This window comes from Poecilia reticulata, linkage group LG17 (assembly GCF_000633615.1).
Source record: "Poecilia reticulata strain Guanapo linkage group LG17, Guppy_female_1.0+MT, whole genome shotgun sequence".
In the NCBI taxonomy this organism is placed as follows: domain Eukaryota; kingdom Metazoa; phylum Chordata; class Actinopteri; order Cyprinodontiformes; family Poeciliidae; genus Poecilia; species Poecilia reticulata.
The window spans coordinates 15,588,756-15,603,338 of record NC_024347.1 but is presented as its reverse complement, the minus strand read 5'-3'; the positions used below and the strand labels follow the sequence as shown (position 1 = coordinate 15,603,338).

The 14,583-nt window shown below is 37.7% G+C and overlaps 1 protein-coding gene across 9 annotated transcripts in view; it reads left to right on the top strand.

The window, feature by feature from the left end:
- LOC103479474 (arylsulfatase I-like) overlaps positions 1-10,096 on the top strand; it is a 44,583-nt gene extending 34,487 nt beyond the window's left edge. For all 9 annotated transcript variants that reach the window (XM_008433906.2, XM_008433905.2, XM_017310030.1 and 6 more), the window contains 7 exons: positions 882-956; positions 1,033-1,207; positions 2,918-3,154; positions 4,105-4,251; positions 5,638-5,791; positions 6,538-7,064; positions 7,863-10,096. In XM_008433906.2, the coding sequence (XP_008432128.1) occupies positions 882-956; positions 1,033-1,207; positions 2,918-3,154; positions 4,105-4,251; positions 5,638-5,791; positions 6,538-7,064; positions 7,863-8,276 (1,729 nt within the window). In that variant the 3' untranslated portion in view covers positions 8,277-10,096. The remainder of the gene's footprint in view (positions 1-881; positions 957-1,032; positions 1,208-2,917; positions 3,155-4,104; positions 4,252-5,637; positions 5,792-6,537; positions 7,065-7,862) is intronic.
- Positions 10,097-14,583: the final 4,487 nt, after the last annotated feature.

Here is a 14,583-nt window from a genome sequence, read left to right as displayed (position 1 = left end):
AAACACCATGCTACTGTAGGGCTTTAGCATTAGCATCCGCTAAACACCATGCTACTGTAGGGCTGTAGTATTAGTTTCTGCTGAACACTGTGCTGGTGTAGGGCTTTAGCGTTAGCACAACTAATGTTTATGATTAGTGCTATAAGGGTTAGCACATCTACCTTTTTAGCTAGCGTTCGACTTCGATGTCAGTTACTGGTCATAAAGTCTAAAAAATGTTTCCTACATAAGAGTCGGTTAGGATTCCTTCTTTTCTCAAAATAAATAAAATCATTTGGAAATATTTAAATGTGACCAATAAAAGTAAAAATACAACAAATCAGTAAGAGTGTTAATACTTGGCTAGCTCTGATTGGCCAGTACAGCAGCTGGTTACCATGGAGACGGAATGCAGGCTAGCAGAGCGATGTAGCTGACCAAGCAGCCGCACTGGAAACTGAGGTCCTGCTTCCTGCCGTGTCCCAATATCTGCAGGAAGCAGAGGCAGATCAATCAATCCAAATCAGTATTGCATTTTCTCAACTCCACGATAAAAAGTTGCTTAGATATTCTGTCAAATTATAATATTTTTGCATTTTATTTAGAAAACAAAAATTGTTGTTGATATCTGTTTAGGTTTTAACTAAATAATTAAAAGGAGAAACTACAAAAATGCCTAGAGGTCAGAAGTCTGATGATTTATCAAATTAAAATAAAAAGTATCAGTAAGTCTGGCTCTGATATCTGGTATCGGATCGATGCCACATTATGCAGTATCTCTCTGCTCTAGCAGGAATATTCAGCTTCATTTGTTTCTTCTGAACAAGACAGAAACACATTTAATCTATTGCATGCCTCCAATACAATTAATAACAGTAAACTCCTTGTTGCTTGTTGTTCAGGAAGGCCTGCCTGCCCACCAGAAAAGGTTTCGACTCTTTCTTTGGTTCATTAACAGGAAGTGTGGATTATTACAGGTTAGTATGACTTTACACGTTAACCCAGTCTGTCATTCGCCAGGTTAGTTTTTAAACTTCTCTGTCTGTTGCCCAGCTATCGGTCCTGTGACGGCCCTGGCTTGTGTGGCTACGACCTGCATGACAATGAGAACGTCGCTTGGGGCCAGGAGGGAAAATACTCCACGATGCTGTTCACCCAGAGAGCCAGGAAGATCCTGGAGAGCCGCAGCCCGGCGGACGGGCCGCTCTTCCTGCTGCTGTCCCTCCAGGTATCAGGACGTCTGTGCAACGTGACATTAAGGTGGAGTTCTAGTTTACGCCTGGACGGAAGGACAGAGTTCATTAAAGTGTTTCTGAACATCCGAAACCCATTTAGAGATTTGTTTTCCACATTCAAACGTCTGCAGAATTAAAACCAGACTCAGGAAGGATAATTTAAGATTACATTTGTTTATATATCGTTTATTTTCTCTCTGTTGGCTGGTTGTGGCTGGACAGGCCTTGAGAAATGTGCATCTTGACAAAAGACTTGAAACACAGTTGGAAGCCTCAGATTGAATATATTAGAAATAAAACTGCAAAAATGACTGGAATTTTGTTTAAAAATAAGACATTTAGTACATATGAAAAGCTTGCATATTAAATAATGCCCTATTTATCACATTGCTAAGAAATTAAGGCAAGACAATAAATCAACAACAATATAGATCACGATATGTAGATATCATTACATAACACGTCCGGTAGAATATTCAATATATAAAATATTAATAGAACTGTACAGCATTCTGGGAGAAGTAGGCAGATTAAAGACTTTAGCTAAACTGGGTCAGTGGGATCACTCAGTCTTTGGTTGCCTAGCAACAACCTGCTGGGTAACCAGCAGTCCCAAGTCCCTCCCCCAACTCTGGTTACCTAGCAACGACCTGTTGAGTAACTGGCGCAGCAACAGCTTAATGTTTTCCCAGCATGTCTCATAACTGCTTAGAAATAAAAACGGGACAAAACAGGAAAGTTCACTCTACCTGTTTGGCAGCAGTTCAGATATTTAAAACATAAAACTAATCAATAATTATTGATATCGACCTTATAAGAAATATGAAGAAATGTAAATAAAACAACTATAACACATTAGGTAAGCTACAAAAAAAAGCTATTAGACTTTTTAAATAAACTTTTCATTTAAAGTAAAACTTTAAAATTTAAAGGTGTAAAAATAAAAATACTATAAATGACAAGCATTGAACAAAAGTCTTCCTTCTGCAACTTAGAGATTATTTAAGTTAAGAGAGACTAAATATAACTTAGAAGGTTTGTTAACATGCAAAAGAGAAAAGCAAAGTAAAATCTAGATGTGTTTCAGTTATCGGTGTGAAACTGGAATGAATAGTTCCCACAAGCCTGAACTGGAAGTGATTCACGCCACTGAACCGCCATCTTGGTAGGCAAGTATAACAAAAACCAATAAAACGAAAGTATATTAACACTATTGACCAAAGTGTATCAACAATATCACTGCTGTCAGGATCAACCTGTATGAGGCAGATAATGTGGCTTCTTTATTGCTGTCATAGCAACTCCATAGCAACGGTCAGGACAGTTAGTTACAGAAACCTACCAAGATGGCTGTCAGCTACAAAGTTCCCGGATGTAAGACATCACATGAAAACTGTGCATTGAATCATGATCTTTTTTTTGGTGAGCTTTAAAAAGAGCATTAAGATGTCAAATTATAAAAGCGAATACTGTTGTGTGGATATGTATATAAACATGTAAATTTAAATATGAATAAGTGAATGTGTACTTATATATAGCCCACTGAGTCTATGAAAAGGATAGGAAAGCATAAGGAACGGGGTTTTTTGTAAACAATTAGGTTGTAAAATAGTGTTTTATTTTGTTTTCTTCTTTGTAATGCTGTTAATTTACCAAAATAAAGTTAGTCTGAATCTGAAAAGACTTGAATTATTTTCCTCCAGGCAGTTCACACTCCTCTGCAGCCTCCCAAGTCCTACATCTACCCCTACCGCAACATGGCTAACGTCGCCAGGCGCAAGTTCGCCGCCATGGTTTCCACGGTGGACGAAGCCGTCCGAAATGTGACCTACGCCCTCAGGAAGTACGGATACTACAGGAACAGCGTGATCATCTACTCCACCGACAACGGAGCCCAGCCTTTCACCGGAGGGAGCAACTGGCCGCTACGAGGCAGGAAGGTAAACAATGAAGTACTTTATTTTTAATCCAAACAATTGGCTCAGTATTTACTGTGTGAGTAGCAAACATGCTAAGATCAATTTTAAATCTCCTAAAAACATTGGAGTGTGGAGGAATATAATTATATTAATAGTAATATAATTATAATAGCACATTTAAATTCCTCTATAGGAGATGCTGTGTAAAACATGCAGCACCATCATCCTCCTATCACTTCCTGTCATCTTCTTCGTCGTTTCCGCCAGTGGTAACATCCAGTTGTTAATCACATGACTCACGATGCAAAAAAAGTTTTTCCATTTTTAAAAATACACTATTCTTGATATGGCCAAACAATGACCTCATCCTAGTGTAAAAACCTTCTATCAAAAAATGTGATTTTTTTTCATAATTGGTGTATTTCCATTAAGTGAATTTATTTTTGTAATTCCAGTTTGTGCAAGATCTGATGTGTATGGCCAGTGGAAATGCAACTAAAATTACAAATGTGTGCAAAACTCTTTCAATATTCCACTAATGTTGAAAAACCACAGTGCTTCCATTAAAGAAGAAACGCAACATGAATGAGTTTGTTCAGGAAATAAATGATTAAAAAACATGCAGTGCCATCATGCTCCTACCTTTTCCTGCCGTCTTCTTTGTCATTTCTGCCAGTAGTGACATCCATTCCTTCCTTCAGTACTTCATCTTTTTTCTTTCTTCCATCCTTCAAACCTCATTTTTCCCTGTGTCCTTTTCTTTGTTCCTGGAACCATGTCTGCTTCTATAGAAATACCGCGGAGAACTTTGTTGTTTTAGATTTTAAAAGCACTCCGGAAAGACGACTTTGGTTAGATTTGTAATTTTCACAACTTAAAATTTGTGTATTTTTTAGTTTTAGTGTAATTTTCCCATAACAGCATCAGTGCATTACGCGTCCTTCCAGGTAAACATGCCGGTTTGTTTGCAGGGCACGTATTGGGAGGGCGGGGTGCGTGGCGTGGCGTTCGTCCACAGCCCGCTGCTGAAGCGAAGGAGGCGGGTCTCCAGAGCTCTGCTCCACATCACAGACTGGTTCCCCACACTGGTGGGACTGGCCGGCGGCAACATAACCCAGGTCAGTCGTCCAACACTCATGGTTTTATTTGATTGCATCATTTTATTTATGGGTTATTTAAAATTCTCACTGACTTTGCTTTGTTCTATTAATTCAAACCAGATTTTTTTTATGTTTGACATGATATCGTATTGCGACCAGGACAGAAAATAAAGGGGCACAGAGAGATTTTCTTTAATTATGTGAATAAAGTTGTAATATTAGTGGAAAAATGACGCAATATTACAAGAAGAAAGTTGTAAAATAACTGGAAAAAAGTTGTTTTAAAGAGAGCAAAGCTGCAGTTGAGTATAAAGATTTTATGTGACCAGTTTGTCAAGTTTCTTTGAAATAAACTGAAATAGTTTCATGCTGATGCGTTAAAGACTGGATTATTTTCCTGTATGTGAAATCAGTACCACAGTTTAGCTTAAGATGCTCAATATTCCTCTTTTTCAATTTCTATTTTTTGTGTGAGAGTTATCATAGAATTACTACTTTGTTTGAATAATATCACTATTTTTTCTGGTAATATTATGAATTTATTCTGGCATTATTTTCACTTCATTGCTGTACGACTTTTGTTCTCGGATTTTTATAACATTGTTATTTGTACGACTTTATTTTCATCTTGTTTTACTTCACCTCTATTTTTGTTTTATCACGACTTTATTCACGTATTATTTCAACTTCAATGTCGTACGAAATTAATTTCGTATTTTTACGACTATTTTCATATTATTACAACTTTATTCTCTTTTTTTTTTTACTTAATTGTCGTTCGATTTTATTCTCGTATTATTACAAATTTATTGTCATTATGACTTTAGTCTCGTACTATTTCAACTTCATTGTTGTATAAATCTATTTCTATGTTATTCTGACTTTGTTCTTGTAATATTTTGGCTTTATTCTCGTAATTTATTTATTTTTCTTAGCCTAATACTCCATCATAGTGACATTACAATGCTGGACAAAAAGATGTGTGCATATGCAATAAGTTCGTTTCTAAACCCTTGTTGAAATTTGTATTTAACTGAATGACTCCCAGCCATGCATGTTCTCCCTGTGCATGGTGGGTTTTCTCCGGGTACTCCGGTTTCCTCCCACAGTCCAAAAACATGACTGTCAGGTTAATTGGCCTCTCCAAATTGCCCCTAGGTGTGAGTGTGTGTGTGCATGGTTGTGTGTTCTGTGTGTCTCTGTGTTGTCCTGCGACAGACTGGCGACCTGTCCAGGGTGACCCCGCCTCTCGCCCGAAACGTTGGCTGGAGAGGCACCAGCACCCCTCCCGACCCCACTGAGGGAAAAAAGGGTGCAAGAAAATGGATGGATGGATGGACTCCCAGCCACAGGAATGAGGGAGTTTCCTGCATAAACCTTTGCTTGTGTGTGTTTGTGGCTCAGAGCCAAGGTCTGGACGGGTTTGACGTTTGGCCCGCCATCAGCGAGGGGAAGGAGTCTCCACGAAAAGAGATTCTCCACAACATCGACCCGCTGCACAAACATCCGACTGAATCCAAGAGCCGGGACGACAAGCCCGGAAAGAAAGCAGCTGCAGGTACGACGGGCAGGAACGAAAAGAGAATCGACTTAATCAAGGCTGAAATGATTAATCGGATTAATCAATTAAAAGCGTCCAAATCTGCTTTTAATTGCTTTGTTACAACTTGGCTAAATACAACAAGCATCTTCAAGTGAAGGATGGCCTAGATCCTGTTTTTATTTATTTCAGTTTTCTTCAATTGAGTCCAAAATAGTAAGCAAACTGGTTTAGGGCAGAAACGATTAATCAGATAATGTCAACTAATTTAGTAATCGATTAATCGTTAGCTGAAGTATACAGACTCCAAAAAATGGCAATTTGTAAAAAATAAAACACATTCAGAGAATCAATTAAGCCAAAACTGTACAATATATATGTAACATTTTAGATGAAAAGCTCTTCCTTGTCTGTCAATGTGTTTTACCCAGAAGTCCTCAACCGAAAAAGTTTTAGTTTCATCCAGTCCAAATTCACTAAAGGAATGCTGTATCATTATATTTTAGGCAATACAATTTTTAAAAAGGAATTAAATTATTTGTTTATTAGCGTCTTTAATGTATTTCTAATACTGTATGAACAAAAAGTTTGAAATTAAATGAAAAATGTGTAAAATGTGCCATTAAAAAACAAACAAACGATTAATCGTCAGAATAATCGATTGCTAAAATAATTGCAGCCCTATATTCGTTCATTTACTACTGAAAATGCTATTTTCCTTCTAAAACTGGTTTGTTCATGTTTCATTTTCTTTGATTTGGCAGAAAGCCCGTCCAAAGGAGCAGCGTTTCAAAACCCCAAGAAGAAGCAGAAGAAAGTTCTGAAGCAGAAACTGGATAAAAAGTCTGGATTCAAGTTAAAAACCACCAAGAAACCTCAGATTTTTTCCCATGAGGCTGCAAAGAAATCCAAGCCTGTTCCCAAGCTGAAGCTGAAGTCTGGCCCAAAAGCCAAGACAAAACCAGAACCAGAGCTGCAGCCTGGAATCCAGTCCGGCGGAGCTCCATCTGGCACTTTCCACCGCAAATCCAAAACCAAATCCAAGAGAACCACGTCACAGAACCACAACCTGTCCCAGTCCAGATCGGCTCACACCAAACCAAAGAAACCACTCAAAGAGCAGCGAACGCCAAAACCCAAGCAGACCTTCGTCCAGAACCAGAACACATCTCAGTTTGGAACCCCGACACCACCTCAGCTGTGGGACACGTCTGTCCAGGCCGCCATCCGGGTCGGAGACTGGAAGCTGCTGACCGGAGATCCGGGTCACGGAGACTGGGTCCCTCTACAGGTACCGAGAAAAGTTCTTAGGCTGTTTTAACACCTGAAGGTCCAGTAGACCCGGTTCGATTTGTAACCAGAACTGCATTTAAAACCAAATCATTTGGAAAAACCTGTTCCCCTCCTCGCCTGTGGGGGCGCTGCACCAAGAACCACAGAAGGAAAAGACAAAAAAAAGAAGACAGATTAACTTGATTCAGCATCAGATTTTAGCGGTTGTAGCATTTCTCTTTTGTCGTTGCTATAAGACCATGAGTCATTTCTCCCGCTAGCGCTACGCTGTCACGTTTGTTTTAGTTGTATTTACCCAGAATGCCCTGCATTGTAGTTCACTTCCTACTTTTGGAGTAGTCCACGGTCCACTTGGTGTTCACATATTCACTCGAATCGCATCAGAGTTCACTTCAACCAAACTGTAGGCGGATCAGAGTTCGTTGTTTTGGTCCGCGTTAGAGTTCGATTACGCGTTCACATCTACCCAAAAGGAACCGGACTTTCTGGGCCAAGTGTGTTCAAAGTCTGGTGGCCATTTGCTGCCACTGGACTGATTTTGTCAAGAATAAATTAAGTCCAAGCTACTTACAAAAATGTTAGCTACACAGTGATAAAGTTTTCCGAGATTTCTGGTTTCTTTCCGTTGTCATGGTAACTAGAACCACACCGACTCTTTGACTTGTCCTCTAATAAGCGTTGCTAAATGTTCAATTAAAGTTTGATTAAAGCGGATTAAACAGAGCTGCTGTGAATCCACACATTCTGTTTTACTTCTACAAAACAAGCTAAAACATTTCCGATCGCTGATCCTCAGATGCTTCCCACTCTTCCCGGCCGCTGGTGGAACCTGGAGCGTTCCTCCTCGCCGCTCTCCAAGCCGCCCAGCCTGAAGACCGTCTGGCTCTTCAATATCAGGTCCGACCCGTTCGAGCGGCGGGACCTGGCGGAGCAGAGGCCAGACGTGGTCCAGCAGCTGCTGGAGCGGCTCGCCCACTACAACCGGACCGCCGTGCCGGTGTACTTCCCCCCCGACGACCCGCGGGCCAACCCCAGCCGGAACGGCCAGGCCTGGGCGCCCTGGGCGGATGGAGAGGAGGAGGCAAAATATCAGGGAGTTTACAAGAAAGGTAAGAACGCCAAGAAGAAGAAGAAGAAGAAGTGCCGGCTGTGCAAGCTGAAGTCGTTCTTCCTGAAACTGAACACGGGGATGATGTCCAACGGCATCTGAGGGCCTGAAGTAACACCAGAGACTCCGATTTATAGTTTTTATTCAAAATGTCTGTTATTTTATGTCCAGGGTGGATTAAAAATGAGATGTGATCTGGCCATTTGGACCTATAACGGGTTGGTTCACTCAAATACCTGAGCTTAAAAGACGGTTTAATGTTTCGCATATAAATAGAAAATACTCAAAAAGTTTATTTACCTCTGTCAATCAGATCAAAATGTGTGAAATATTTCAGACATTTATTTCTGTTTATCATGATTATAAACCCAAACAATTAGTTTCTCAGAAAATCTGACCCAATTTGTAATGTCAGCCTACTGAAACGTACGTCCAATTACAGTATTTGGTTGGGACGTCCACAATTAGCAGAAAACAGTGATGGACACACGCTGGCTAATGCGCTAATAGCAGAGCTAACTTTCTGTTTAGCGTTTTGGCTAACTTTGAAAACATTTAGCAAACTTAGCTTCCTCCAAGCAAGCTAAGTGTAAACTATTTTGCAAACTTTCAGTTGAATAAAGTTCAGTATCTTTGTTGGAAATTTTGGTAACAATTCTTCAAGTAATTAAAACCTTTATTTTCATGCTCTTATTTAGAAGTGTTTACGAAGCAGTTCCGTTTCCTCTATTTCTACGATAACTATTTAAAAGAAGAAACATACAGAAACAAAAAACACGGACAGTAGACGACGTGGCATAGACTAACTCACTCACTCTTTGGTTGCCTAGCAACGACCTGCTGGGTAACCTAGCAACAAGCTGTTGCGTAACTGGCGCAGCAGCAGTTTAACGTTTCACCACTCTGTCTGCATAAAACTGCTTAAAAATAAATAACGCCGCGGAGAGAAAACTAGATAAAACAGGAAGGGTCACACCACCAGTTTGGCAATATTTCAGATATTTAAAACAAAAAAACCTAATCAATAACTATCTACATTGACTGATATGAAACGATTATATCGCGATACGTTTTTCAGACATATCGTCCAGCTCCAAGTAGAAGAAATATTTAGTTGTGTGAATTGATCCTCTGGAGATTAAAAACTACCTTTTAGTCTTGAAGATGTTTTCTAAGGTCTATATTGTAATTTTATCTTATAAAATGTTTTTTTTTTAATGTACCGCTCGTTTTATTTTGATCTGTAACTTAAACCCCGACAGAGTTTGTGGTTCATGAACTGACACTGTGTGGTACCGACGTGTGGTTTTGACACCAAATTCAACTGATTAATGATGTTTACCTGAACCAGACGATCATGAATTCAAGCAGTTTTGTTTATTTTTGCACATTTCATTCCTTCCCTCCCACCAGGAGTGAATTTAGGTTCATGTTTTTATCCGGATTCTGGTTTTAATCGCTGTTTACCGTAAGACGCCTGGCTGTTGTTCTCCATGTATGCATGCTCAGAGTTTACAGCTGAATGTTCGTCTCGGTTCTGGAAGCTGAATCGGATCTTTACATGTGCAATGTTTAACCAAAGCTCATTTTAAGGTTTTCTCCTTATTCGTCCTAAAAAACTTCAACAGATTTATTATTTTTTATTCTGTAGCAGTCTGAATGTATCAACCAAAATTTATTTTAACTATGAATTTAAAGTGTTAATTTAAAATTTGTGACTGTGAACAACATAAATGTCATTTAATCTTGTTTTCCTGAATGTTTTCAGCGTATAAAAGCCTGAAATTATCCATTACCAACCATCAGTGCATCGGTTGGTTAATTCATTAAAACTGAATGCAGTTTATGAGTTGAATATGATGTTTTAAAGGCAGTAAAAGGTTTGTGAGCAGTAAACATAAATAAATATAAATTAAATGCTATTTCTGTCGCTCTTTTTGGAGGGGAAGTTACAGAAGACTATGATGGAGAAGATCCAGAAAATTCCAAAAGTCGAAAATTGTCGACTTTGGAATTTCCAGGTTTGATCTATAACATTTTTTAGACTAATTTTAAAATGTATGAGTTTTTTTTAATCATTTTATTACATTTGTAGCCCAGAAATTTACAATTTATTTTTCTATAATTTTTTTTTGACTTTTCAAGGTCAGAATTTACACATTTTTTTCTAGAAAATTTCTGAGCAATCTCAAAATTTCTGAACTTTTTCCCTGAATGTTAGAAAAATCCAACTTCTGAGTTTTTGTGGCAAATTTTCAACATTTCCTGGTCAGAAATTTCAAGGTATTTTGCAAGAACATTTCTGAAATTAATCTAAAAATTTCTGAGTTTTTTTCTATCAAATTTTCAGCTTCCACCTTTTTTTTCTACAGACGTTTTGAGTTTTTGTAGCAAAGTTTCCACTTTTCAAGGTCAGAAATTCCCTGCTTTTTTTTCTTCTAGAAAATATTTGAGATTAATCTAAAAATTTGATGAGTGTTTGGGAGAAATTTACTCCCTTTCTTTCATCTATAGTGACCCTAATTTTCTGTTGTATTGAAAAGTTTAGCAGGAAGAATGGCATAAAAACTGCAGCGTCCAGATGTGCACCTACTAAATACTGACTCGAAGGAGGTGAATTTAATTTATTTTTTATTAAATTGTCATGACTTTGTAGAAATTAGCTTCCACTTAAACAATAAAGGTTTTTTTTATTATTATTATTTTCTGTCAAAAAGGTCATATTTTGTTGATCGTTGCTGATTTGCAGGAGTAAAACCAGTGAGGTGTGAAAACGTTTGCGTCGCCAGGAGAGCAGGAAGTGAAGGCGAAGTGTTGATCAGGAGCCTCTTTGAAGGTTTTCCCTCTTCTGAAGACACCTAACCTCTAAATATTTCACAGTATTTGCTCAACAAGAGAAAAACGGCTGCGGCTGCTTCCTGAGGGGAAAACTGCATGCATGTTTGATTTCTCCACCCTCTGCAAATAAAGTTTTATTTGGGTTTTACTCCGTTTTTTAATGGTAACCTGCAGAGAATCCACAGTAGAAATAAGGAATAAAACTACAAGTTAGTTTTATTTTAAAATAAGGACATGTGATGTCAGAATAATGAAAATAAAAATGTATCATCAGAATGTTTCTATGTGGCTGGCTCTTATGTACTTTTGTTATTTTTATTAGTTATTTTATTTATTTAATTATTTTTATTAACATGCAGCGACATATTCAGGTCATGGTAGATAGACGGAAAAGTAGTAGATTTCTGCCAAAAAACTCAAAAACGTGCTAAAAAAAATCTGAAATTGTTTGATTAATCTCAGAAATATTCTATACTAAAAAATTTCTGAGCTCCAGAAGTTGAACATTTGCTAGAAATAAACAAAGAAATTTTGAGATTCTCTTTTTTTTTTTTGTTGTTGAAAAAAACAATTAACTTTCTTAGTTTGAAAAGTCAAAAAATTTACTAGAAACAATTCAGGATGTTTGAGATTAATCTAAAAAATTTCTATAAGAAACAAACAATTTTTTACTGAATTTTTCGGAGCTTTGAGTTCGTAGGCAAACATTTACAAGTCAAACGTTAATATGCACAGCACTAGTTTAACCACCAGGTGGAGCCAGAGATTAATAATCGAACGCAGTGAAGCCACAACACACACGCACGCACACACACACACACACACACACACACACACACACACACACACACACACACACACGCAGAACAGGATTTTCCACGCTTGCTGTCGCCTCGCTGCTTCATGGAGGAATAATTTGGTGCTTCTTTTATCCCTGAACAAAGCTGGAATCATGTAATCCTCTGGGATTAAAATCCTATAAATCGCAGAGCAGTCCGGCTCCTGATTCACTCAGATGATGGTCGCGGTCTTTATTTAGAAAAAAAAGATTTTATTAAACCATTTATACATTTACATTCTAGTTAACGCAAATATCAAGTTTATTACAGTAATTTAAAACAGAAACTAAGATGATTTTTCAGCTGACCACCTGATACAAGTTAGATATTTCCTCCAATTAAAGAAGCTGAAGTTAGCATCTTAACATGTAGATCAATAAATAAAAGGCTCCATTCTTGTATGAATCTTATTAGTTTCCATAAAACAGACTCACTATAATTTGATATCACTATAAAATGCTGTTAAACATTTAGGTTTCTATGGGCAGTTGCCCAGGGCGATATTAGAAAAGGGAGTTTGAGGGTGGTAGGTGAAAAGTGGAGTTAAAGTTCCAATGTGTCACTTTTACAAAAATGTTTTTTCCATATTTATTAAAACTGTCACCATGTGACAGTTTGTTATGAGGCAGATAATCTGTGAAAACATCTCCTCCACCTCCTTACTGAGCTGCTACTGCCGTCTGAAGAAATGCATCGCTCCCGACCAAAAACAACCAATCAGGGGCAGGAGGCGGGTCTTAGGGCTGTTAATCAACGCTGTGAAAAACAACTCACCATTGCAGGAAAACCGTTTATCTGCCGTCATCGGAAGCTATGCTAACTAGCTTTAGCATTAGTGGTAGGCTATGTTGTGCTGAACACAAGAGTGATTGACAGCGCTAAGACCCGACTCCTGGCTCTGATTGGTAGTTTCTGGTTAGCGCTGAGCCAGTGGAGCTTGATTTTTTCAGATTATCTGTCTTGTATTAAACAGCATGACGGTAATTTTAACAAATATGTAAAATAAACATTTTTTATAAGAGTTGCGTACTGCAGCATTAATGTTTCTGTCTCATCTGACCTATTACAGCCCTGAATAATCCAGATATTCACATCTAGATATTCACTATACAGGCCTAAATTCCATAATAAATAACATTTCTGGGTGTATTTCTTCCTTTTAAGGAATCGCTGCCCTGTTTTCCAAGTCAGACTTAAATATTTCTAAATCTGACTCACTGGTTGAAACGAGGCCGTAAACCGAACCCGGTTTGTTTGGACTTGATGTTCTTCTCACATTTTGGGATCTTTGCTTTGTTTCCTCTTCCACACCCAGAGCCGTCTCCCGCTCGGTCCCACCGACGACACGCGGAGTCGTGTCGCCGATAATCCCGCCTCCATCCTGCCGGCCCTCCGGGGAGTCCGGGCAGAGCGAGCCGGAGAACGGGGGCGGCTGTGAAATCAGGGTTCTCTCCGCTCAGAGGGTTTCTTTTCATTTCAGTTTCTGCTGACACGGGGAAAAACTCTTAATTAAATTCTGCTCTACAGAAGCTTCAGTCTCAGCATAACTTTTTATTCTTAACTACATATAAAAAGAGAGAGCAGCTCTGGATGGGATCCTGATACTCCGACTGACTTTCACTTTGTGCTTTTTTTTTTTTTTGACATTCATGTAATTTTATTTTTTTTCTTCTTGCTGTTACTTTCCTTTTCCTGCTGCAGATCATTTTAGTTTTCTCTTTAAACCATTGAACATTTAATTTCCCTCTGGGATTAATATATATTTTTTGAATTTGCTCTTCAGTGCTGTTGGAATAAGATTTATATTTTCCTAGTGATTTTATATCTTGTGTTTGATGCAAACCCCTAAAAACATCTAAAATATCTGACTTTACAAAGAAAACCAACTCATTTAATCATAAGTTTTGTTTTCTTGAGGAAGATTCATTAGGACGAGCTTCTAAAAACCAAATATCCTCAAAGTCTGTGTAACATTTTCACATTAAATATTATTTTAGATTAACAGACTTTATCTTTACTGTTTGGACTGAACATGGGATCAACATGATCATTTTTCATGTCTTGTTCAAATAAGTAATTTGTTGCTTCAGTGGCGAAAAACAGCACAGAAAAATGACGCTTTGCTATTTTGCTTTTGTCTACAACAGTAAATTAATTGCAGGTACTTCCTGTTACTACTTGTTCACTACTGTGGAACAAAATAGGCGTATTTGCACTACCATATGAATCCATTCTGTACATTCACTACAAAAACAAAATCTAACCAAGTACTTTTGTCGTTTCTAACTCAAATATCTTAGTGCACTTTAAATAAGACAAAACTAGCTTAGAAGCAAGTTTACAGTAAGACATATGAGCTTGTTTTAAGTAAAATATTTCTTAATATTGATGAAAAAGTACTGTAACATGGGAAACATTTATTTTTATTATTGAAAAAATATATTTGCAATAGAAACCACAAAAAGGGTTCAAATACATGTAAATATTGCTCCTTTAATCTCTTATTATAGTTTTTATATTTATACTTAATGTCTGAGTGCCTGAAACTGAAGTAAACTGCTAATTATTTGGCCACAAAAATGTCGAAACCATTTTTAATTCTCCTTTTTTGTTGGTGTTTTATGTTAAATTCCTAGTGAAATATATTGAAATTGTGTTTGTAACATGAAACATTTTTTTGAAATGGTCAAGGATTTGGAAAAGATTTGGAAAACAGAACAAATATGTCTAAT